Below are 23,786 nucleotides of genomic sequence, written 5' to 3'. Positions count from 1 at the left end.
CAAGATCATTCAACCGTTAATAACTAATTTAAAGGACGATCAGAACATTGTTCGTATGGTCAGTTATGGGCTTACGTATATAATGAGACAGGTAATTTCCTGGAGTATTTTTCTGTATGTTATTTTAACAGAGGCAGTCATTTGTTGTTTTAAAAAGGCACAACACATTTACATTAAACAGTGAGATTAACTGGTATCTAGTGGCATTAAATATACTTCATCATCCAAAAACCGTTGTCTGATTTCATATATACACTAGCAGTACTTGGCTTTATCTTCACCATCTCTCATGTATCACAGCTTTTCTGAATCCAGACAATTAAATAGTGGAAAGGCAGAACCACCAAACTGAAGCTGGACCAATACAGCCATAACTTTGATTTCGGCTAAAATGTTCCAGCCGTTCCAGGGTCCCAGGTTTGATTCCCAGCTCAGGTCAGTGTGGAATCTTCCAATGGCAGGCTGCCTCTGCCACCGCAATTAATGTCGTGGGGGTGTGCAGAAAATCACATCCATTGTCACCAAGATTTTTTTCAAAATAAATTTAGAGTACCCAATTCAATTTTTCCAATTGAGGGGCAATTTAGCATGGCCAATCCACCTAACCTGCACATCTTTGGATTGTGGGGGCGAAACACACGCAAGCTTGTTAAGAATGTGTAAACTCCACACGGACAGTGACCCAGAGCCAAGATCGAACCTGGGACCTCGGCGCCGTGAGGCGGCAGGGCTAACACACTGTGCTGCCCTCGTTGTCACCAAGATAAGCTGATCACATATCCATTTCATCACATGCCAAAAACTCCTATTTCCATCTCTGTAATACCACCTAGCTCTGACCCTGGCTCGAGTCATTCATTGTGTTTGCTAACTCTCGGATTGACTATTCCAAAGCTCTTTCAGCTAGTCAATTTTCAACCCAGCATAAATCTCTGTGCTCATCTAAAACTCTGCTCTGCTGCTTGTATCTTAATTCATACCACATTCCTTTCAGTTGCATTTTTAGATTAAATGTTTTTGGGTTCAATTTATCTTTTTCGGTCACCTTTCTTTGCATTCCGCTGTTTTCAATTTCTTCCTGTATCTATTACTATTCTGGCTTTATCATCCAGTTCATTTTGATTTTAACATTTGTCGTCAGTGGTGTATTTACTTTGGATGTTCTCCCCTTTTCCCTCTGATATGCCTAATTTGTACCTCAACGATCCTCAACGCCCCAAGGGACATTCTACTTTTACTCAACAATCACTTTTCTTCAAATGATGTAATTCACCATTAGCTAGATGATCTCACTGTAATAGATGATCTCATTGTAATAAATAAGTTTTCCAGAATCACATCCATGTTGGGCTGAAGACAAATTGATCAGAATATTGTGTTGTAAGTTGTTGAACTCAAAGCAGGAAATATGTTAAGTCGTGTTAGTCTCAGTTTCGGAAAATTATCTTGGACTAGTTAAGTTTTCCCATGAGGGAACTATGCAGTTTGAAAAATATTTTAGGTGCTTTCTTGCCTGCATTTTCTGTATTTAGAGCTAAGTCGGCCACTTGGACAACACAGATTAAACATTAGTAGGTGTATTATATTTGTCTATTCAAGGTGAGAATATGCTATCCAACAGTGGAAGTTGTACCATATGACACCATTTCAGCTCATCTTCCTCAGCGTTGTGCTCTCTCTTAACTGTCCCAATTTTTGTACTCCATTCTTGCTTTCTTCCATCTTGCTCATGGTCTCCAGGTTGACTTCAGTGCATTACTAAAGGAGTGATGGATTGTTGAAAATGGCAAACAAGACCATGTCTGCTTGCTCAACTGGATATAAAAGATCCCATACCACTTCAAAAGATGACCATTACTCAAGTTGACCCCATTTCCCTCCCTTTACCTCACCAACGTGGAGACAAACAACCGGAAGGCAAAATGCAAATTACAGAGCCAAGATTTAGGGAATCCTCAGATACAAGTGTACTCCTAGCATTTAAACAACTGGGATCACACCAATAGTGAAAATATCTGTTTGTACAGTTATCTGAAGTATTATTCTACCTGCGATCTTTATGTCCAAGTACATTTAAAAGAAAATTTTTCCTCCTATTTAACAGCTGATAAAGCAGTATTGATGGTAAGAAACCTACAATCCACTATGCATGTGTTTGGTCCTTATAGACTCAGATGGCATGAGACAAAAGCCCCATCAACCCAGCTTTTTCTTGTGCTGCCTCATATTCCTCAGCACAAGTCACAGCCTGCCTGTTCAGACTGAACCAGGTCTCTGCCAGCTGTAACCGAGATGGGGAAAGACATCACAGATAAGTAAAATTCTGTTGAAGTGCAGTTGCTTTCCCTTCATATTTAACATTTGACACAAACAGAAGCACTTTTTCTTTAAATTTATTTGACAGTTTATATGAATCATTGGATGTATGATATTCAATAATGACTGAAAGCGCCCTCTCAATTCTCGCCAGTGTGTTCCTGTGCCCGGAGGAAGCTGGCCTTCTTTTGAGCAATACGATCCTGTCTCTGTTGCAATGACATCTTGGGACGGTTCCACCTACAAAATGAGAAAAATAATTCAAATATATTTGTCACTATGAAATCACACATTGTTGCTCAGAAAATGAACATCCAGCAGACACATTCAATTAACTCAATGACCTAAGACCAGCCTTGCCAATGGGTTCAAACCTATATGATGACCTGGGGTGAGAGTAGCTGAAAACAAAGTGGGGTTACGGGGATAGGGCAGGGGAGTGAGAGCCTTGGTCAGGTGCTCTTTCACAGGGTTGCTGCAGACTCAATGGGCCTCCTGCACACAAGGGAGTTTTTTTTTTTAAAGTACCCAATTCTTAAGGGACAACTTAGTGTGGCCAATCCACCTACCCCGCACATCTTTTTGGGTCGTGGGGGTGAGATCCGCGCAGACATGGGAGAATGTGCAAGCTCCACACGGACAGTGACCTGGGGTCGGAATCGAACCCAGGTCCTCGGCGCCATGAGGCAGCAGTGCTAACCACTGCGCCACCATACGGTCCTGTACTGTAAGGATTTTCACTCATCATCATCTCATGGGCAATTAGAGTGGACAACAGAAGCTGACATTGCCAGCAATATCCATACTCAAGGACACATCGATTTACCTCCCTCTTCACTGCCTCGTGCTGCCTTACATCGGAAGGAAAATAAAATGCAAATTAATTTAATCCTAAATGCCAAAAAAAAGCATTGTAACATTGTGTTAAAATTCACATATTATAGCTACATCCTATAAATTGGGAATTTGTAAAAAATGTATATACTCATGTTGGCTGCAGCCAAGCTCTCCACATTCCAGTTACAGGACTCCCCGCACACACATTATATCAATTCCTCTGCTTCCATCACACACCCATCCACCCAACCTGCCTCCCAAACCCCAATCACTCATGCCCTTCCCTCCCTCCCCACTCTGCTCCTCCTCCTTCCACACCTGTACCAACTAGATTTTACTACTGTGCCCAGACTGTTGCAGCTGTTGCTCAGCAGTGGATGGTTGCAGCTTTCTTTGGCCAGTGCCAATTGGATCCACAAACCAGGAAAGGGCAAGCTGTCTCTTTTTGAAGCAGTACATAAGAACTAGGAGCAGGAGTAGGCCATCTGGGCCTTCGCGCCTGCTCCGCTATTCAATGAGATCATGGATGATCTTTTATGGACTCAGCTCCACTTTCCCGCCCGAACACCATAACCTTTATTCTTAAAAAAAAAACTTATCCACCGTAATTGTAGTTAAATATCGGAAATGTATAAACATTTGGAATTCCAATTTTTTTTTTTATTGAGGTAGTTTTTGGCTTTGTAAACAGTTACAAACATCAACAGAAAGAAAGCAAAAAGGCAAAAATGTACAAACATCCATGTACTTTCAATACTTCAATCGTAACATACTGCACAAGCCCGCTCCTCTCCCACCGGTACTACCCGCCATTTTTTCCCTTCTACTCTACCCCTCCCCCACCCCCTGCTGACGCTCACTCTCCTGCAAAGAAGTCAATAAATGGTTGCCACCTCCGGGCGAACCCCTGTACAGATCCCCTCAAGGCGAACTAAATTTTTTCCATACCCAGGAAACTCGACATGTCCGCAAGCCACAATTCAGTCTTCGGGGGCTTTGAGTCCCTCCACGCCAATAGTATTCGTCGCCGAGCTATCAGGGAAGCAAAGGCCAAAACATCGGCCTCTTTCTCCCCCTGGACTCCCGGGTCTTCCGAAACCCCAAAAATTGCCACCCCTGGACTCATCACCACCCTTGTTTTTAGCACCCGTGACATGATCCCCGCAAATCCCTCCCAGTACCCCCTCAGCTTAGGACATGCCCAAAACATGTGAACGTGGATCGCTGGTCCTCCCGCGCACCTGTCTGGGCGGGAAAAGAATTTGCTCATCCGAGCCACCGACATATGGGCCCGGTGAACGACCTTAAATTGAATCAGCCCGAGCCTAGCACATGTCGCGGTCGAATGTACCCTACTCAGGGCCTCTGCCCACAGCCCGTCCTCCATTTTTCCGCCTAGCTCCTCCTCCTATTTGAGTTTCAGTTCCTCTGTCTGGGACTCTTCCTCCCTCATGAGCACTTTATAAATACCCGAGACTCTACCCTCCCCTTCTTCCCCCCCCCCCAGAGACCATTCTGTCTAGGATCCCCATTGGCGGGAGGCGTGGGAAAGATGGGACCTGTCTACGAACAAAGTCCCGCAACTGTAGGTACGTAAAATCATTTCCCCTTACCAACCCAAATAGCTCCTCAAACTCGCAAAGCTCCCTTCCAGGAACATATCACCCACCCTTCCCACCCCCGCCCGCCGCCATACTCGGAACCCCCCATCCATACTCCCGGGGGCAAACCGATGGTCGTCGCAGATTGGCGCCCAGACAGACGCCCCCATCTCCCCAACATGCCTCCTCCACTGGCCCCATATCTGCAGGGTCGCCACCACTACCGGGCTGGTGGTGTACATGGCCGGCGGTAGCGGTAGAGGAGCCGTGGCCAGGACTGCCAAGCTGGAGCCCCTGCACGAAGCCGCCTCCACCTGCTCCCAAATAGACCCCGTACCCACCATCCACTTCCTTATCATAGCGATGTTGGCCGCCCAGTAATAATTAATCAGACTCGGCAAAGCCAGCCCTCCCTCGCTGCGGTTCCTCTCCAACATCGCCTTCTTCACCCGCGGGGATTTTCCCGCCCAGACAAAGCTTATGATCATCTTGTTAACCCTTTTGAAGAAGGATTGTGGGATAAAGAACGGGAGGCACTGAAAAATAAACAGGAATCTAGGGAGGATTGTCATCTTTACAGTCTGCACCCTCCCTGCCAGCGACAGCGGGAGTGCATCCCATCTCCGAAACTCTCCCTTCATTTGCTCCACCACCCTGGCCAAATTTAACTTGTGCAGCCTGCCCCAGTCTCGTGCCACCTGGATTCCCAAATACCGGAAATTTTTCTCAACCAGCCTAAACGGTAGCCCTCTCAGTCTGTTCTCCTGGCCCCTTGCCTTTACCACAAATATTTCACTCTTGGCCATATTTAATTTGTATCCTGAGAACTGGCCGAACTTCCTCAGCATTCCCAGTATACTTTCCATCCCGGCCACTGGGTCAGACACGTACAGGAGCAGGTCGTCTGCGTAAAGAGAGACCCTATGTTCTACCCCGCCCCTCACCATCCCCTTCCATCCCTCTGCGGCTCTCAGCGCAATCGCCAGCGGCTCTATGGCCAGCGCAAACAGCAGCGGGGAGAGCGGGCAGCCCTGTCTGGTCCCTCGGTACAACCTAAAGTACTCCGACACTTCTCTGTTAGTCCTGACGCTGGCCCTCGGGGCCTGATATAATAATTTGATCCAATCCACCAATCCCTCCCCGAACCCAAACCGTCCGAGCACCTCCCATAGATAGTCCCACTCCACCCGGTCAAAGGCCTTCTCGGCGTCCATTGCCACCACTACCTCTACCTCCCTACCCGCCGGGGGCATCATTATCACATTAAGTAATCTTCTCAGGTTGGCCGCCAGCTACCTACCTTTCACGAACCCAGTTTGGTCCTCCCCAATCACCTCCGGTACACAGTCCTCCATTCTAACCGCCAGTACCTTTGCCAGGAGCTTGGCGTCAACATTAATCAGGGAGATTGGCCTGTAGGACCCGCACGCCTCCGGGTCTTTACCCCGCTTCAATATCAGTGATATAGTGGCTTGCACAGTAAGAAGTCTTACAACACCAGGTTAAAGTCCAACAGGTTTGTTTCAAACACGAGCTTTCGGAGATTCACCTGAAGAAGGAGCCGTGCTCCGAAAGCTCGTGTTTGAAACAAACCTGTTGGACTTTAACCTGGTGTTGTAAGACTTCTTACTGTGCTCACCCCAGTCCAACGCCGGCATCTCCACATCATAGTGGCTTGCGACATTGTCGGCGGCAGGGTCCCTCTGTCCCTTGCCTCATTGAAAACCCTCGCCAAGACCGGGCCCACCAGCTCAGAAAACTTCCTATAGAACTCTACTGGGTATCCATCCGGCCCCGGGGCTTTCCCCGACTGCATGGCCTTTAGGCCCCCCAATACCTCCTCCACTCTAATCGGGGCCCCCAGCTCATCCACTCGCCCCCCCCACCTACTGTTGGGAAGGTTAACCCGTCCAGAAACCTATTAATCTCCTCCAGTTCTTCCGGCGGCTCCGAAGTATACAGCTTGCGATAGAAGTCCCGGAATACCTTATTCAATCCTGCCGCGTCCTCCACTTTGTGCCCCTCCCCATCCCTCACTCTACCTATTTCTCTGGCCGCCTCCTTCCTCCCGAGTTGCTGCGCTAACAGCCTGCTAGCCTTTTCCCCATGCTCGTACTCCGCTCCCCTCGCCTTCCTAAGCTGTTCCACGGCCCTACTCGTGGATAGTGCCCCCAGTTCCGCCTGTAGTCTCTGCCTCTCCCTGAGTAAAACCGCCCCCGGGGACTCCGCGTGCTCTTCATCTATCCGACCCATTTCCCTGACCAATCTATCCATCTCTGCCCTGTCTGCCTTAGCTCTGTGGGCCCCAATTGAAATCAGTTCCCCCCGCACTACTGCCTTTAGCGCCTCCACAGGTTCGCCGCTGAGACCTCCCCAGTGTCATTCACCTGCAGGTAATTTTGCATACACCGCCGAAGCCTCTCACAGATCCCCTCCTCCGACAGCAGTCCCACGTCTAGCCTCCATTGCGGGCGTTGGTAGATCGCTCCCCCGATCTGCAGGTCTACCCAGTGCGGGGCATGGTCTGAGATTGTAATTGCCGAGTATTCCGTGTTCTTTACCTCCCCTATACAATCCCTGCTTAGTACGAAGAAATCTATCCTAGAATATACTTTATGGACGTGCGAGTAAAACGAGTAGCCCCTTCCTGTCGGCTGTCTATCTCTCCAGGGGTCCACTGCCCCCATTTGCTCCATAAACCCTTTCAGCTCCCTTGCCATTGCTGGGAGTCTACCCGTTCTGGGACACGACCGATCCAAAGCCGGGTCAAGGACCACGTTAAAGTCCCCCCCCCCCCCCCCCCCCCCATTATTAGCTTGCGAGAGTCCAGGTCCGGGATCTTCCCCAGCACTCTTTTAATGAAGTCCACATCATCCTAGTTCGGGGCATATATATTCACCAGCACCACTCTTCTCCCCTCCAGTCTGCCCCGTACCATCAGGTATCTGTCCCGCCTGTCTGCGGCTATACCCTCGGCCTCAAATTGCACCCGCTTGTTGATCATGATTTGCCACCCCCCTGGACTTCGAGTCCAAGTCCGAGTGGAAGACCTGGCTAATCAGCCCTCCCTTAGCCTGGTCTGGTCAGACACTTTCAGATGTGTCTCCTGCAACATAATTACGTCCGCCCTCAGAGCCCGCAAGTGCGCGAACACCCGCGCCCTCTTAACCGGCCCATTCAGTCCCTTGACGTTCCAGGTGATCAGCCTGGTCGGGGGGCACAACCCACCCCCCACCACGCCGGTTAGCCATAGCCTTTCTCGGGCCGGCCCCCGGCCCGTGCGTCGCGCCATTCCTAGCCCGCCCGTTGGCTGCCTCCACCCTCGACCTCCTTTCCAGTGCCTATTTCAAGTACCTCCCACGTCAGCAGAACAACCCCCCCCCCCCCCCCCCCCCCCAACCACATCCCCCGATACCCCCACCCCTGCCATCCACTGGCTGTGATCTCCCCCCCACCTGACTCCCTTGACTAGCCAATCTGCTAGCCTGGTGACTCAACACTCCGGCGCCTTCCTGTCTCATTCCCATTGTTTCCCCATCCCCCTCTCCAACCCACTGGAGCAAGCCGGCTCCGGTGTCCTCCGCGAGCTGCACAAAAAGTACAAATCCGCCCAAAATGGAAAAAACAGAAAAAAGAGCAAAAAAACAAAAAAACCATGAGAAAAAAAGAAAACCCCCCAAACCAATGTCCATAAACAAAGGAAAGAGTCCCAAATGTTCCGCTTGGCACCTTTGGCCCAGCAAACCGTTGAACAGCAGTCCAGGCCCATTCGGCGTACCTTCCCACGGTAATCCTTGGGCCCTAATTCGCATCCGTGGGGCCTCTTTTCGGGACCAGCCCCTGATCCCTCGCAAAATCCATCGCTTCTTCAGGCTCGGAGAAGTAGTGGTGTTGACCCTGGTGCGTGACCCATCGGCGAGCCGGGAACAGCAGACCAAACTTCACGTGCTTCTTGAACAGCACCTCCTTGACATTCTTAAAGGCTGCTCGCCGCCGAGCCACCTCCTGGCTTAGGTCCTGGTAAATGCGGAGGACACTGTTGTTTCACGCGCTGCTCCTGGCGTTCTTTGCCCACCGCAGCACCCGCTCCTTGTCCACGAACCTGTGGAACCTAATCACCATCGGGCGGGGGGGGGGGGGGGGGGGGGGGGGGGGGGTCCGCCCGGCTGCCCCTGCCTCGCCTGCACTCTGTATGCCCCCTCCAGCTCCGGCGGTCGCGGAAAGGCTTCGGCCCCCATCAGCTGCATCAATAGGCCTGCTACAAACGCTGCGGCATCAGCTCCCTCAGCCCCCTCCGGGAGGCCGACCATCCTCAGGTTGTTCCTGCGGACTCTATTCTCCAGCTCCTCCACTCTGTCCAGCAGTCTTCTCTGCCGCTCTTTCAGCCCGTCAACTTCTAGCGCCGCAACCGTCTGCGCATCTGCCTGCTCCTCCACCGCCTCTCCCAGCTCCTTAACTTTAACATCTTGCGCATCCAGCCTCTGGTTCAGCTGATCCACCGCATTCTGGATTGGGTCCAAGCTGTCCCGCTTCAGCGCTTCAAAACTGGACTTCATTACCTGGAGCATGTTATCCAGTGCCTGCTGGATTGCTGAGTCCAGGGTCCGTGTGTCTGCCATCTTAGGTCCCAGGTAATTTTCTTCAGGTCCTTGCCTCTGTCCCTTTTTCTCCTTTTTCTTCTGCCTTCTGGACTCCCGCTGTTCCATGTGCCGCAGCCCGCTCCTCAGCACTTTCGCTGCCGCCTTCCTTCTCCCAGCTCCTTAACTTTTACCTCTTGAGCATCTGAAGTGGGTCCAAGTTGTCCTGCTTCAGCGACTCCAAAACTGTTTTTCTTCTCTTGGAGCAAGAAAGGTCCGTGTGTCCGCCATCTTAAGTTCCAGGTCAGCTTCCTCTGCTCCTTGCCTCTGTCTCTTTCTCTCTCTCCTCCTCTACTTCCTGGACTCCCACGGTTCCATCGATTGCAGCCCGCTCTCCAGCACTATCGCGGCCGCCTTTTTTGCCGCTCCGTGGTCCCGCTATCACGGGGAATCAGCCCTAAAGCCCTGCCGGAGTGAGAGCCCGCCGAATGTGCGGCTCACTCAAACATCGCCGCCACCGGAAGTCCTTCCCAAATTCTTTTTTAAACAATGGTACATCTTCAGGGCGCTCTAAAACTGAGGGGAGAACTTGCTATAATAGCATATGGTTTGCCTGGGCTTGGCTTCATTGCAGTTTAACCTAGTTGTTATTCAATTCGTGAAATAAATTTGATTATTCTAAAAGTTGAGAATCCAATCTTCCATTTCATCACTAAACCTAATTGCCATTAATAAGTATTGTTCAATACTTTGTTTGTATTCTACTCATCGTCTAAAAGAAGCTGATATTTTTATTTGGCCTCCATCTGTACCACTGTGATGGGCTCGATGCGATGTAAAAACCTGCTCGAGATGTTTTGGAATGATTTAACGTAGCTTGAATAATTAAGAAAGAGAAAGAGACAAAAAAAATATCCACCTTTATCTTGAAAACACTTAATGAAGGAGACTCAACTGCTTCACTGGGAAGGGAATTCCATAGATTCACAACCCTTTGGGTGAAGAAGTTCCTCCTAAGCTCAGTTCTAAATCTACTTCCCCTTATTTTGACGCTATACGCCCTAGTTTTAAAAAAAATAATTTAGAGTACCCAATTCAGTTTTCCAATTAAGGGGAAACGAGTGTGGCCAATCCACCTACCCTGCACATCTTTGGGTTGTGGGGGCGAAACCCACGCAAACATGGGGAAATGTGCAAACTCCATACAGACAGTGACCCGGAGCCAGAATCGAACCTGGGACTTCAGCGCCGTGAGGCAGCAATGCTAACCACTAAGCCACCGTGCTGGCCTCTATGCCCCCTAGTTCTGCTATGAATAGACAGATGGGCATAAATAAGTTTTGCCTTCCCCCATTTAACTGGAGAAAATTATGGTTCATTCAGGATCCGATGTAAGGCAGCACATGAGGCAGTGAAAAGAGGGTGGGAGGTAAATCAATGTGTCCTTGAATATGTGAAAGCTAACACTATGGACAGGATTTTCTATTTTGGTTAGGACCTTGCCGGTGGGATCAAATGCACATCCTGACCACATCTGCGGTTGGGAAGTCACTGGTGGGCAGGGAGACTCTAAGCTGCAGCCTGCTACTGCAGGTAAGAGAGGGGATGCCTCCATTGTGAGGTGCCCTCGCCATCTACAAAAACTTTTGAGTTAAAAACTGCAACCCACGCCCCCAGGGTGACCACCGGGGCCCCAGTCTGCCGGGAAGCTGCCTCCAGTCAGTTGCTGCCTGCCAATGTCACAGAGACACCTGCAGGTCGTTTGAAAATTTTGAGTTAGTCTCTGATCTGCGATCTTAATCAGCTTTTAATTAGCCCCATAAGCCATTTGCTGCCTATGAGCGAGAGACTGCTGAAGATGAAGACAGCAATGACAGAAGCAACAGCCAACACTTACAGAAATTATACTTTTCTGGTCAAAATAAAGGAAACATTGATGCCCATATCGAACTGGATTTCTTTATTTTTGGGTCTCTATTGCCAAGCTGCACCTGCTGTGTTTGTTTTTTTGAACCCCTCCCAACTATTTCCAATCTTATACCAACAGCATGTCCTTTTTTTAAAACCATCGAATGCCTACAGTGCAGGAGGCCATTTGTCCCATATAGTTTGAACCGGCCCTCCGAAGGAGGACCCTACCTAGGCCCACTCCACATAGCCCCACTTAAACCTTTGAACACGGGGGCAATTTACCATGGCCAATACACCTAACATGCATATATCTCAAGACTGTGGGAGGAAACCCACACAGGATTTACTCATTTATAAAACATTTTCATAATACCAACCAAAACAAAGAAAAAATGCAAAAACATCACAAGCAAATATAAAAGTTTTTTTTTAAAAAAGAACACACGTAATAACTACCATAAACCCCCCTCCCCCTCCCAACAACTGACGGTGACTAACTCCTTAAAAAAAAATGGTTGCCATCCTAGGTAGAACATCTCTACTGACCCCCTGCTGGTGAACTTGACCTTCTCCCAATGCAAGAATGACATTACATCAACCAACCAAGCAATATTAGCATCTGGGTTATCAGTGAGGCAAAGGCAACAACATCCACCTCTACCCCAAACTAAAGCCGCAGAGAATCCAGCACCCCAAATATGGCCAGCAGCGGATCTAACTCCACATGGAGTATCCCCGGCATGGTATTAAAGAAGGAAACCCAAAAGCCTACAAGTTTGGGGTAGGAGCAGAACATATGCATCTGGTTAGTTGGGCCAAGTGAACAGTGATCAGACCTATCCGTTACATTGGGGGGGGGGGGGGGGTGCAACGGCGACCACTCATCCTTGCGCTGGTCAAGTGCATCCTGTGTAACACCTTCAACTGAATTAGGCTCAGCTGAGCTCATGAAAACCTGGAGTTGAGCCTGTGAAGGGCCTCGCTCCAAGCCTCACCAGTAAGAATGGGGCCCAGTTCACTTTCCCATTTTGCCCTCACATTGTTCAACAAAGCAAAATTCGCTGAAAGGATATGACTATACATGTCAAAATAGATCCCCATGTCAGGGACAGAGTGAGTGGCACGGTAGCACAGTGGTTAGCACTGTTGCTTCACAGCACCAGGATCCCAGGTTCGATTCCCGGCTTGGGTCACTGTGCGGAGTCTGCACGTTCTCCCTTTATTTGCGTGGGTTTCCTCCGGGTGCTCCGGTTTCCTCCGACAAGTCCCAAAAGTGTTTGTTAGGTGAATTGGACATTCTGAATTTTCCCTCTGTGTACCTAAACAGGAGCTGGAATGTGGCGACTAGGGGATTTTCACAGTAACTTCATTGCAGTGTTAATGTAAGCCTAGTTGTGACACCAGTAGATGATCATGAATCGTCTTCATCAGGGAAGGAAGAAAAAGCCCCAGAGGACTGCCTTAAGAGCCTCCCACAACATGGAAGGCGCGATAAAATCAAATCTGATTAAATGTAATCATTTATAGGAGTGGGTGGACACACGCTCACAAAATCTTTAACTGCTGACGGTATAGTATCCAATTTCCAGGGTGGGTCCAGACTCTAGCAACAAATCAATAAAGTGCGGGGCATGGTCAGAAATAACAATTGCCAAGTGCTCAGGAGAACCGTATCCAAAACAAAAAAAATAATTTGGGTGCAGAAATCACCAAGGATCCACCACCACCACCACCCATCCCTAGACACATCCGAGTCATAAAAGATGACAACGCCCTGGCCATCCCCGATGGAACAAGAGATTTAGGCTTGGAATAATCCAGCCGTGTCCAAAACACAATTCAGGTCCCCACCTAAAATAAGCTGATGTGAGTCTAGGAAGCCAGTGAAGGAGGCCAGCAGGGAGTTAATAAAATTCATATCCATCCCAGCTGGAGGTGTAAACCTTGACTATGACAACCGGGGTTAAAAGCAAATTACTGCGGATGCTGGAATTTGAAACAAAAACTGAAAATGCAGGACAATCACAGCAGGTATGACGGCATCTGCGGAGAAAGCCACAGATTCTGTCAGACCTGCTGCGGTTGTCCAGTATGACAACCGGGTGTTCACCGTGAGCCACAGACAATAACATTGACCGTTGGGTTCGGCTATAGTCTTAAGAGGAGGAAATCTGAACTCTTTTGTGAACTAGAATCGCTGTACCCATGGCCCTGCCATCAAAACCAGAATGAAAAACCTGCCCCACCCATCCCTTGCACAACCTAGTCTTATCCGACACAGAAATGCGTCTCCTGCAAAAAGACTACATCGGAGTTTAAGCTCTTGAGTTAGCAAATGCCCTCGACCTTTTCACTGGGCCATTCAAACCCCAACGTTCCAGGTGAGCAAACAGAGAGGAGGCCTCCCACCACCACCACCCCCATCCACTCCAAATCCGGAGTCAGCCATTTCCACCAAGGGTGAGTAACCAAGAGATAGGGAAAGGATAAAGCAAAAAAAAAAAACACCCAAAATGGCCACGTAGCCAAATCAAAATTCAACAGAAAAACAACAGACACCTTTAGCAAACTACCCTCATCCCCTCCCAACAATGCCATTGCCACTGAATGTGACCACACCCAAATGAAAATAAGAGCAAGGCAAAGACTTACCCTAATACTAAAACCTACATTTAACAAAACCAGACAAAATGCAAATTATCTAAATAAACACTGCAAGGAGCTACAGTGACCCCTCCAAAACCACTTATGTAAACTAACTCCCCAGTTAACAGTGAAATTCCCAATTGGAGAAAGGGAAAAATAGGTAAAAATAGCATGCGTCCCACCAGTGACCAAGGTTTTCAGACGCTGTATTTCCAGTTCATTTTTAAAAAAATATAGCCCACAGCCCATTACAAACAACCAGTACACAAGGCAGAAAGAAGGTTAGAGTAGCCTCAATAGGTTCAGTGATGGAACAATGATCTATCCAAAACAGCATTTACTTACTTTAATAAAATAACTTAATTGTTGCAAGCAGTTACAACTGAAATAGAAAATTTGTCTTCAAGTGGACATTGCAATTTGGGTTCAGCTGCAAGTAACTTTTTCACCCTTTAGTAACCAGCTAGAGCTTACATACTACAATTTGCATAAAGTATGAGACACCTGCGGCTCATTGATACATGTACAAAGCAAGCGTTAACATCTTTCAGGGTACCCAAAATAGGAATTTGTATACAAACATGGTTTATCCACTAACAAATGTGCATATATTTATACTTTAGTTTTAATAAATTGCACTCTTTCAATTACAAGAACCAAGTTCCTTTAGTCTATTCTTCACCTAAAATAAGCATTACTTTCTACCTGCAAGACCACACATAACCCTAATTGTTTTGTTATTGTTGATTCAATGAAGATTAAAAGTTTAATTTCACATTTTGTAAAGGTCATTCGCGAGCACAGTATTTGTGTACAATACCTCTTTTTCTTGACTTCTCTCTTGGGCTTCTTCTCATGAATAGGGTTTTCTCGAATAGTAGCATGAGCTTTCTTGAACAAATCTTCTATCTATGAAAATATGTTGGGGAAAAAACAAATGTTTAAAAGAACCTTGCAACATGATTCGGTGTTCCCTTCATGAACATCCTTTCCAACTCTGGCAAAAAGTATAGATTTCCCAAACCTAATCAGTTCTAAAAATTCACTTTGAACATTGGTATCATAAGCATTGCCAACATTTTTGTAATGTGACTTCTTGAATCACTGCAACTGTATTTTCACAGTATAGAATCATAGAATTCCTACAGTGCAGGAGGCCATTCAGTCCATCGCATCTGCACCATTCTCTTTTTTACTCATCATTATTTTTATAGTTTATTTAATCAATTGATGAGGATAACAGATCACATGCTGTATCTGGACTTCCAGAGGGTATTTAATGAGGTTCTGCATAATAGGTTTACCAGCAACGTCGAAGCTTTTGGAATAAAGGACACGGGCAGCAGGGACACATATTTGGCTTAGTAACAGGAAACAGTATTGGTGGACAGTTATTTTTCAAACTAGGAGGAAGGTGTACAGTGGCATTCCTGAGTCATTGCTTTTCTTGATCTATACTAATGACTTAGACTTGGGTATACAGGGCAACATTTGCAGATAGCACAAAACAAATGAAAACTTGGAAGCATTGTGAACCGTGAGGAGGATAGTGATGTAGTTCAAGGAGAGACAGGCAGGTGGAATGAGAACACACCTGGTGCATACAATTTGTACAAAGCAAGACACATATTGAAAAGAGAGAGAAAATAAGCAACCTCTCTTTCCATTGCAGCAGCAACAATTTAATCTGTGCCTGCCTCCCAACCACTAGGCCAGATGAAAACTGCCCATCCCCTCTCAATCATGCAAAGCCCAGCCTGTCTAGGTTCTTAATCAGCTTGTGTCTCACAAGCTAACACGGTTCAGCATTCCTCTTGTACAAAACACGACAGAACCATTGTCAGAGGCTGCATGAAATGAAATGAAAAATGAAAATCGCTTATTGTCACGAGTAGGCTTCAATGAAGTTACTGTGAAAAGCCCCTAGTCGCCACATTCCAGCGCCTGTCCGGGGAGGCTGGTACGGGAATCGAACCGTGCTGCTGGCCTGCTTGGTCTGCTTTATAAGCCAGCGATTTAGCCTTGTGAGCTAAACCAGCCCCTGATCATACCATCATACCATTCATAATCCTGCAATCCTATCTGTCCATGAGATGAGCTTCCTGCTTGATCAGTTAGATTGCCTCATTCCACCTCCACAATTCTCTGTCCCTGATTCAGCTCATCTGCAGCCGAAACCCTCATCTGTGTCTTTGCTTACATGGAATTATTGGAGACAGTGCAATAAAGGTTCACCAGGATGTTGCCTGGTCTCGAGGGTGTTGGCTATAAGGAGGTTGAACTAGGATTGTTTTCACTGGAAAGACGGAGGCTGAGGGGAGATCTGATAGAGGTCCACAAAATTATGAGAGGCATGGACAGGGTGGATAGTCAGAGATTTTTTCTAAGGGTGGAAGTGTCAATTACAAGGGGGCACAGGTTCAAGGTGAGAGGGAAAGTTAAGGGAGATGTGCGGGGTAATTTTGGCGCAGAGTGAACAGACTGAAAAAAAGCTTCTTCCCCGCCATTACCAGACTCCTAAACGACCCTCTTATGGACTGATCTGATCTCTTCACACATCTTCTCTACTGGCTTCACCCGATGCCTGGGTCTATTGTGTATTTTAGGTTTGCCCCATGTATTTTCCTTTCATGTACGGAATGATTGTCTAAACTGTACGGAGAACAATACTTTTCACTGTACCCCAGTACACACGACAATAAATCAATCCAATCGCGCCGACCAGAATATTTCTCATTTCTGATCTGATTAGTGCACGGTTATATTCTATATTCCTTCTTGTTTACTCAAACTATTCCACTGCTCATCTTGTTTTACCAATTAAAGATTTATCACCCGTATTATTATTCAACTTTGTTCATTTTGGTTCGATGTCCTCCTACTGCTATGGCAATACCCGCTAAAGCCATGCAGTCATTTTCGGCACTGCTCCTGCTTCTATTTCTTATGTTCTTACTTTGGCACAAGAGGACAACATTCGGCCCATGTTGGCTCTTTATAGAGGATACCAGTCAGATTCATTCTCTATTCCTGTAGCTCTATAAGTTTATTTCCCTCAAGACCACTCACTGTGTTAAAAGGTTCTTCCTCACATCCCCAGACATCTCCAGCCTAAAACATTAAATCAGTGTCCCCTAATGCTTGCAAAATTAGCTTTTCTGCTGTTATCCAAACCTGTCAGATCGAGCTGCCAGAGGATGTGGTGGAAGCAGCCACATTAGCAACATTTACAGAGGCATCTGGGTGGGTACATGAATGGGGAGGAAATATAGATACGTACCGAGTAAGGGCAGAAGGTTTTGTTTTTAGTCAGGGCATCATGATCGGCACAGGCTTGGAGGGGCGAAGGACCTTTTCCTGTGCTGTACTTTTCTTTGTTCTATTTCTGAAGCCCAAGATTCCACATGTTTTGCTAATTATGCTGTTTCTATGTCTGGCCACCTTCAAAGATCTCTGTACATGAAACCCCAGGTCCCCCCGACTCTGCACGCTCTTTGCCCCTCCCTATTTCTTCTGCACAATTTCCTGTGCTGTACTTTTCTTTGTTCTTTAATTGCCTCAACTATTCCAGCGTGTTCCAGGATGGCCTCCCATCTTCCACTCTCCAATAACTTGAACTCAGCCAAAACTCTACTGTTTGTGTTCTAACTTGAACGTCCCATTTACTCATTACCCATGTGTCTTAGTGAACGACACCAGTCCAACAATACAGATTTTAAAACTCACATCCTCATTTTCAAATCATTGCAAGGCTTTGCATCCCCCCCCCAAATAGATAGGTCATCCAGCTCACACCCTAAATCTTTGCACTCAAATAATTCTGGTGCCTTGTACAACCCGGATTTTAAGCACGACACCATGCCTTCGGTTGCTTAGGCCTGAAGCTATTTATTCCCTCCCTAAATCCCCATTTCCGCAGAACTTCAATCTCTTTATCCAAACGTTTGGTCACCGAACACCTCATGTAGCATGTTAATGGATGGATTTTTTAAAATGACCATCACCACAAAGAATACATCAAGCAGAATATGCCTCTGTCCCCCTAAATGTAAATTTTAATTTACTACATTTGTGAACATCTAACTACTGCAAAAATGTATTTAATTTCTCAGCCTCAGAACATAGCTGGCTTTATTTTATTATCTGATTTTTTTTACATCAAAAATATTCACCAAGTATCATGTACTTTACAATTCCCTACAAACTCCTAATCATACCCGAGAATACAAACACCAGTTTCTAAAGATAGTTTGAAAGAGAATGGTGCACACTTAAATACAATTCCTTACCATGTCAGCTGTGACTCCATGCTTGACGTATTGAGAAAATTGCTTTTTAAAGGCATCCTCGTCCTCCTCCATCAGGTAGCGCATGTACTCTGCGATGTTCACCCCAAAGATGTGTTTACGGTGGACTTCAGGATTGAATTCCTTGCTCTCAGAATCATAACCGGGGAATCGCTTGGTGCTGGGAAATTAAAAATCATGTGTATTTAGTTTTCCGTTTATTTTTCTGTTTTGCAGAAGTTGTGAGCTGCGTTCAGTACAGTCTTTAAACAAAAGTAGTTCTTTTGCACTTGATATGTCAGCTTCATGTCAAAACAGATACAAAAGTGTAAATATGTCAAAATCATAGTTACAAAAATATGAGTTTGAAATTTAATTGTGTTATTTTTGTATAGGTTTATAATGAAAGATCACCCAACATTATCGCCTCACCACTCGGCATGACCTAGCCACGTTTCTATTCCGGTTAGATAGCACCTCATTTCAAAGGCATTGTCACGGTCAGGAATTAGTAGAATTATGAATTCAATCCCCAATATATTACACCACTTTACACCCATCAGTTCTAAAAGAACACTGTCAAAAGCCTTGCTTTTTCCAAATTTACACAGTTCATTGCATTTCAACATCCAAGCATCAAATCACAAAATTGAAGCCTGAAATAATGAAACGTCGCCTAATTTAAAAAATAAACTTATACAATGCCTGAATATTTCCCATACCTGTGTGGAATAGACAGGCCACCGTCAACTGCACCTTTCAAAGCTCCAAAGACTTTGTTGCCTGTGGTGGTTCTGGCAAGTCCAGCATCAAGGTAGCAGGTGAAAGCACTGGGCTTCCCATCGATGCTTTCCACATTGTATTCATCACCAGTCACTTCCACCTGACCTTCATAGATCGTGTCCAAACCAAATTTGCGTAGCAGCTTTTTAAAAAAAAGACAAAAAATTTGCAGGTTTTATCTCGTCAAAAGTAAACCCATAAAAACTGCAATGCTCAGAACATTATCTTGGCCACAATCAGGCTTTAACATTTATAATTTGGCATATCTATCGTATACATTCTGGACAGCAATATTAAAATGTGCGTGGCATACAAATTTCATGCAAATCACCGAGAACTTTTTTCATCAATATCCCTGCAACGTGACTTGGGACACAGGTAGGTTAGAGCACTGCCCATTCATCATTAGAGGCAAGGTGGGAAGAAAATATATTTGATTAAGAGACTGGGATTAAAGCAAGATATCCTCGACAGGTCAGACAGCGTCTGTGGAGAGATATGGAGTTAACATTTCAGAAATGTTCTGATGAAATGAAATGAAAATCGCTTATTGTCACGAGTAGGCTTCAATGAAGTTACTGTGAAAAGCCCCTAGTCGCCACATTCCGGCGCCTGTCCGGGGAGGCTGGTACGGGAATCGAACCGTGCTGCTGGCCTGCTTGGTCTGCTTTATAAGCCAGTGATTTAGCCTTGTGAGCTAAACCAGCCCCTGATGAAAGGTCATTGACCTGAAACATTAACCAACTTTCTCTTCACAGATACTGCCTTAACCTGCTGAGTATTTCCAGGTTTTACTTCAGATTTCCAGCATCTACAGTGTATTGCTTTTATGCTGGGGTTAAAGTATGTTGTTTGTGCAGAGTTGATGACACTTCATCCCACACATAACCCAATGAAGCAGCTATGGGAGAACGTGATGTTGACATTAGTACCTAAAACAAGCTTTTGCCACAGAGTATTCACCAAACACTTAAGAACACTAAAGGAGATATTGATACAATAATGAGGAAAGATGTTAGGACAGATGATGTAGAATCTGTACAGGTCGAGTTATGAAACACAAGGGGCAAAAAATATTCGTAACAGACCACCAAACTGCAGTGGTAATGTTGGAAATAGCGTTAGACAGAAAGTCAGAGGTGCATGTATAAAGGAACATCTGTGATTATGGGTGACTTTAATCTACATATAGATTGGGGGAGTCAAATTAGCCACAGTACAACTGTGGAGGAATTTTTGGAATGTATAGGGGATGACTTTCTGGATCAATACGTTAAGGAACCAACAAGGGAACAGGCCATCTTGGACTGGGTGTTGTGCAACGAGAAAGGATTAGTTGGCAATATAGTTGAGAGAGAACCCTTGGGGATGATTGACCATAATAATATAATTTTTATTAAGGTAGTGAGGTAGTTGATTCTGAGACCAAGGTCCTGAAGCTCAATAAAAGGTAACTACGAGGCAGCACAGAGGCGCAGTGGTTAGCACTACTGCCTCATAGCACCGAGGTCCCAGGTTCGATCCCGGCTCTGGGTTACTGTCCATGTGGAGTTTGCACATTCTCCCCGTGTTTGAGTGGGTTTTGCCCCCACAACCCAAAGATGTACAGCGTAGGTGGATTGGCCACACTAAATTGCCCCTTAATTGGAAAAATTAATTGGGTACTTTAAATTATTTAAAAAGGTAACCGTGATGGCATGAGGCACCAGGTGGCTACGATGGACTGGGAAACATTACTGAAAGGAAGGACAGTGGACAGGCAATGGCAGGCCTTCAAGAAACAAATAGGTGAACTTCAAAAGTTGTTTATTCCTATTTGGCACTAGAGTACATAGAACATAGAACAGTACAGCACAGAACAGGCCCTTCGGCCCTCAATGTTGTGCCGAGCAATGATCACCCTACTCAAACCCACGTATCCACACCCTATACCCGTAACCCAACAACCCCCCCATTACCTTACTTTTTAGGACACTACGGGCAATTTAGCATGGCCAATCCACCTAACCCGCACATCTTTGGACTGTGGGAGGAAACCGGAGCACCCGGAGGAAACCCACGCACACACGGGGAGGACGTGCAGACTCCGCAGACAGTGACCCAGCCGGGAACCGAACCTGGGACCCTGAAGCTGTGAAGCATTTATGCTAACCACCACGCTACCGTGCTGCCCACTAGAAAGGGAACTGTGGTTAAACCACGGTTTACAAGGAAAATTAGGTTAACGTCCAACAGGTTTGTTTGGAATCACTAGCTTTCACTAGTCCTGACTCACCTGATGAAGGAGGGGCGCTCCGAAAGCTTGTGATTCCAAACACACCCGTTGGATTTTAACCTGGTGTTGTAACACCTCTTACTGTGCTCACCCCAGACCAACGCTGCATCTCCACATCAAGTGAAATTAGAGATACTATCAGATTCAAAGAAGAGGCATACAAATTAGCAAGAAAAAGCAATCGACTAAGGGATTGATTAAGAAGGGAAAAGTACAATATGAAAGTAAGCTAGCGGGGAACATAAAAACTGACGTAAACGTTTTGTCAGGTATGTAGAGTAAAAGATTAATAAAAACTAATGTAGGCCCCTTACAGTCAGAACAGGGGAATTCAAACGGGGAATAAAGAAAATGCTGAGGAACGTTATTTCTGTTTTCACAAAAAAGGCATGAATAACACACCAGAAGTTCTGAGAAACACAAATTTCAGTGGGGAACTGAAGAAAATTAGTATTAGCAAAGAAATGGTTTTGGGGAAATTAATGGGATTGAAGGTGGATAATTCTCCAGGGCCTGATAATCTTCATCCCAGAATATTTAAGGAAGTGGTCCTAGAAATAGTAAATCCACTGGTGATCATTTTGCAAAATTCTTTGGACTCTTGAATGGTTTCTACAGATTGGAGGGTAGCTAATATAACTTCACTATTCAAAAAGGAAGGTAGAGAGAAATCAGGGAACTTAGAACAGTGAACCGGACATCGGTAGTAGGGAAGTTGCCAGAGTCCATTTATCAGGAATTTCATAGTACAGCATTTGGAAAGCAGTGAGAAAGTCAACATGGATTCCCGAAAGGGAAAACATGCTCGACAAATCTACTCAAATTCTTTGAAGATGTAACTAATAGAGTTGACCATGGAGAACCGGTAGATGTGATTTATTTAAACTTTCAGAAAGCTTTCGACAAGGTCTCACATAGTAGATTACTATGTAACGGTAAAGCGCAGTATTGTGAGTAGTGTCTTGAGATGGATATAAAGCAGGTTAGCAGAGACGAAGCAAAAAGTTGGAATAAACGGGTCTTTTTCCAACTGACAGGCACTAGTGGGGTACCACACAGATCTGCGTTAGGACATTGGTGATGCCACATCTGGAGTATTATGTGCAGTTCTGGTGTCATAATAATTATTATCGCTTTTTGTCACAAGTAGGCTTCAATTAAGTTACTGTGAAAAGCCCCTAGTCGCCACATTCCGGCCTCCCCCGTGCAGGAATTGAACTCGCGCTGCTGGCTTCGTTCTGCATTACAAACCAGCTGTTTAGTCCACTGTGCTAAACCAGCCCCTTTCTGAGGAAGGACATTCTTGCTAAGGAGGGAGTGCGGCAAAGGTTTACCAGACTGATGCCCGGCGCTGGAGGAGTTCTGGAAGGGGGTGGCGAGGACGGTGTCGAGGGTGGTGGGATCCAGGGTCAAGCCAGGATGGGGACTCGCGATTTTTGGGGTTGGGGCGGAGCCGGGAGTGCAGGAGGCGAAAGAGGCCTGGTGTGCTGGCCTTTGCGTCCCTAGTAGCCCGGCGAAGGATCTTGCTACAATGGAAGGATGCGAGGCCCCCAAGCGTGGAGACCTGGATCAATTACATGGCGGGTTTTATCAAGCTAGAGAGGGTCACATTCGCCCTGAGAGGATCGGTACAAGGGTTCTTTAGGCGGTGGCAAACTTTTCTCGACTTTCTGGCTCAACGATAGGGTACAGGGACAGTAGCAGCAGCAACCCGGGGGGGGGGGGGGGGGGGAGGAGAAGGGGGAGGGAGGGGGGGAAGGGGGAGGGAGGGAAGGGGGGGGGGCGGACAATGACTATGTTTGTTTATTTAATTTTAATATATTTTTAAGTTCTTTTGTTGTTCATTGGGGTTGGGGGGGTGGGGGGATGTGATACATGCGTCGTAACGGTTTGGGGGTGTCACAGTTATTATGGGTTATTTTGTTGCATTTCATTGTTTGTCGTTATGTTTTATATTTCTGTAAAAAATTCCAATAAAAATTATATTAAAAAAAAAGGAGACTGTTTTTGGAGTGCAGTCGGGGTGGGGGGGTAGCACTGCCGAACTTGTGCAGCTATTACTGGGCAGCGAATGTATCTATGATTTGGAAATGGGTAATGGAGGGAGAGGGGGCGGTGTGGAAACGGCTGGAAGCGGCGTCCTGTATAGATACTAGCTTGGGGGCACTGGTGACAGCAGTTGCCGCTCCCGCCGACGCGGTATACCACAAGCCCGGTGGTGGCGGTGACACTAAGGATTTGGGGGCAGTGGAGACGGCATTGGGGGGGGGGGCCTCAGTCTGGACCCCAATACGGAACAACCACAGGTTCGTTCCAGGTAGGATAGATGGTGGGTTCCTAAGCTGGCATAGGGCGGGAATCAAAAGGATGAGGGACTTGTTTATCGATGGGACCTTTGAAAGTCTGAGGGTGCTGGAGGAGAAATGTGGGTTACCTCTGGCGAATACCTTTAGGTACATGCAGGTTTGGGCGTTCGTGAAAAAGCAGGTGGGGGAATTCCCACTGCTGGCTGCCTGGAGGATACAGGACAGGGTGATCTCGGGCGTGTGGGTAG

At 46.5% G+C, this 23,786-nt stretch overlaps 1 protein-coding gene across 1 annotated transcript in view; it reads right to left on the bottom strand.

The window, feature by feature from the left end:
* Positions 1 to 2,377: 2,377 nt before the first annotated feature.
* Positions 2,378 to 23,786, bottom strand: part of LOC119964409 (60S ribosomal protein L5-A) — a 31,371-nt gene continuing 9,962 nt past the window's right edge. The window contains exons 5-8 of the mRNA XM_038793842.1: positions 18,897 to 19,099; positions 18,178 to 18,355; positions 14,709 to 14,797; positions 2,378 to 2,556 (exon numbers count right to left, since the gene is read on the bottom strand). Of these exons, the coding sequence (XP_038649770.1) occupies positions 2,457 to 2,556; positions 14,709 to 14,797; positions 18,178 to 18,355; positions 18,897 to 19,099 (570 nt within the window). The 3' untranslated portion in view covers positions 2,378 to 2,456. The remainder of the gene's footprint in view (positions 2,557 to 14,708; positions 14,798 to 18,177; positions 18,356 to 18,896; positions 19,100 to 23,786) is intronic.

This window comes from Scyliorhinus canicula, chromosome 4 (assembly GCF_902713615.1).
Source record: "Scyliorhinus canicula chromosome 4, sScyCan1.1, whole genome shotgun sequence".
In the NCBI taxonomy this organism is placed as follows: Eukaryota; Metazoa; Chordata; class Chondrichthyes; order Carcharhiniformes; family Scyliorhinidae; genus Scyliorhinus; species Scyliorhinus canicula.
This window is presented reverse-complemented; position numbering and strand designations above follow the sequence as displayed.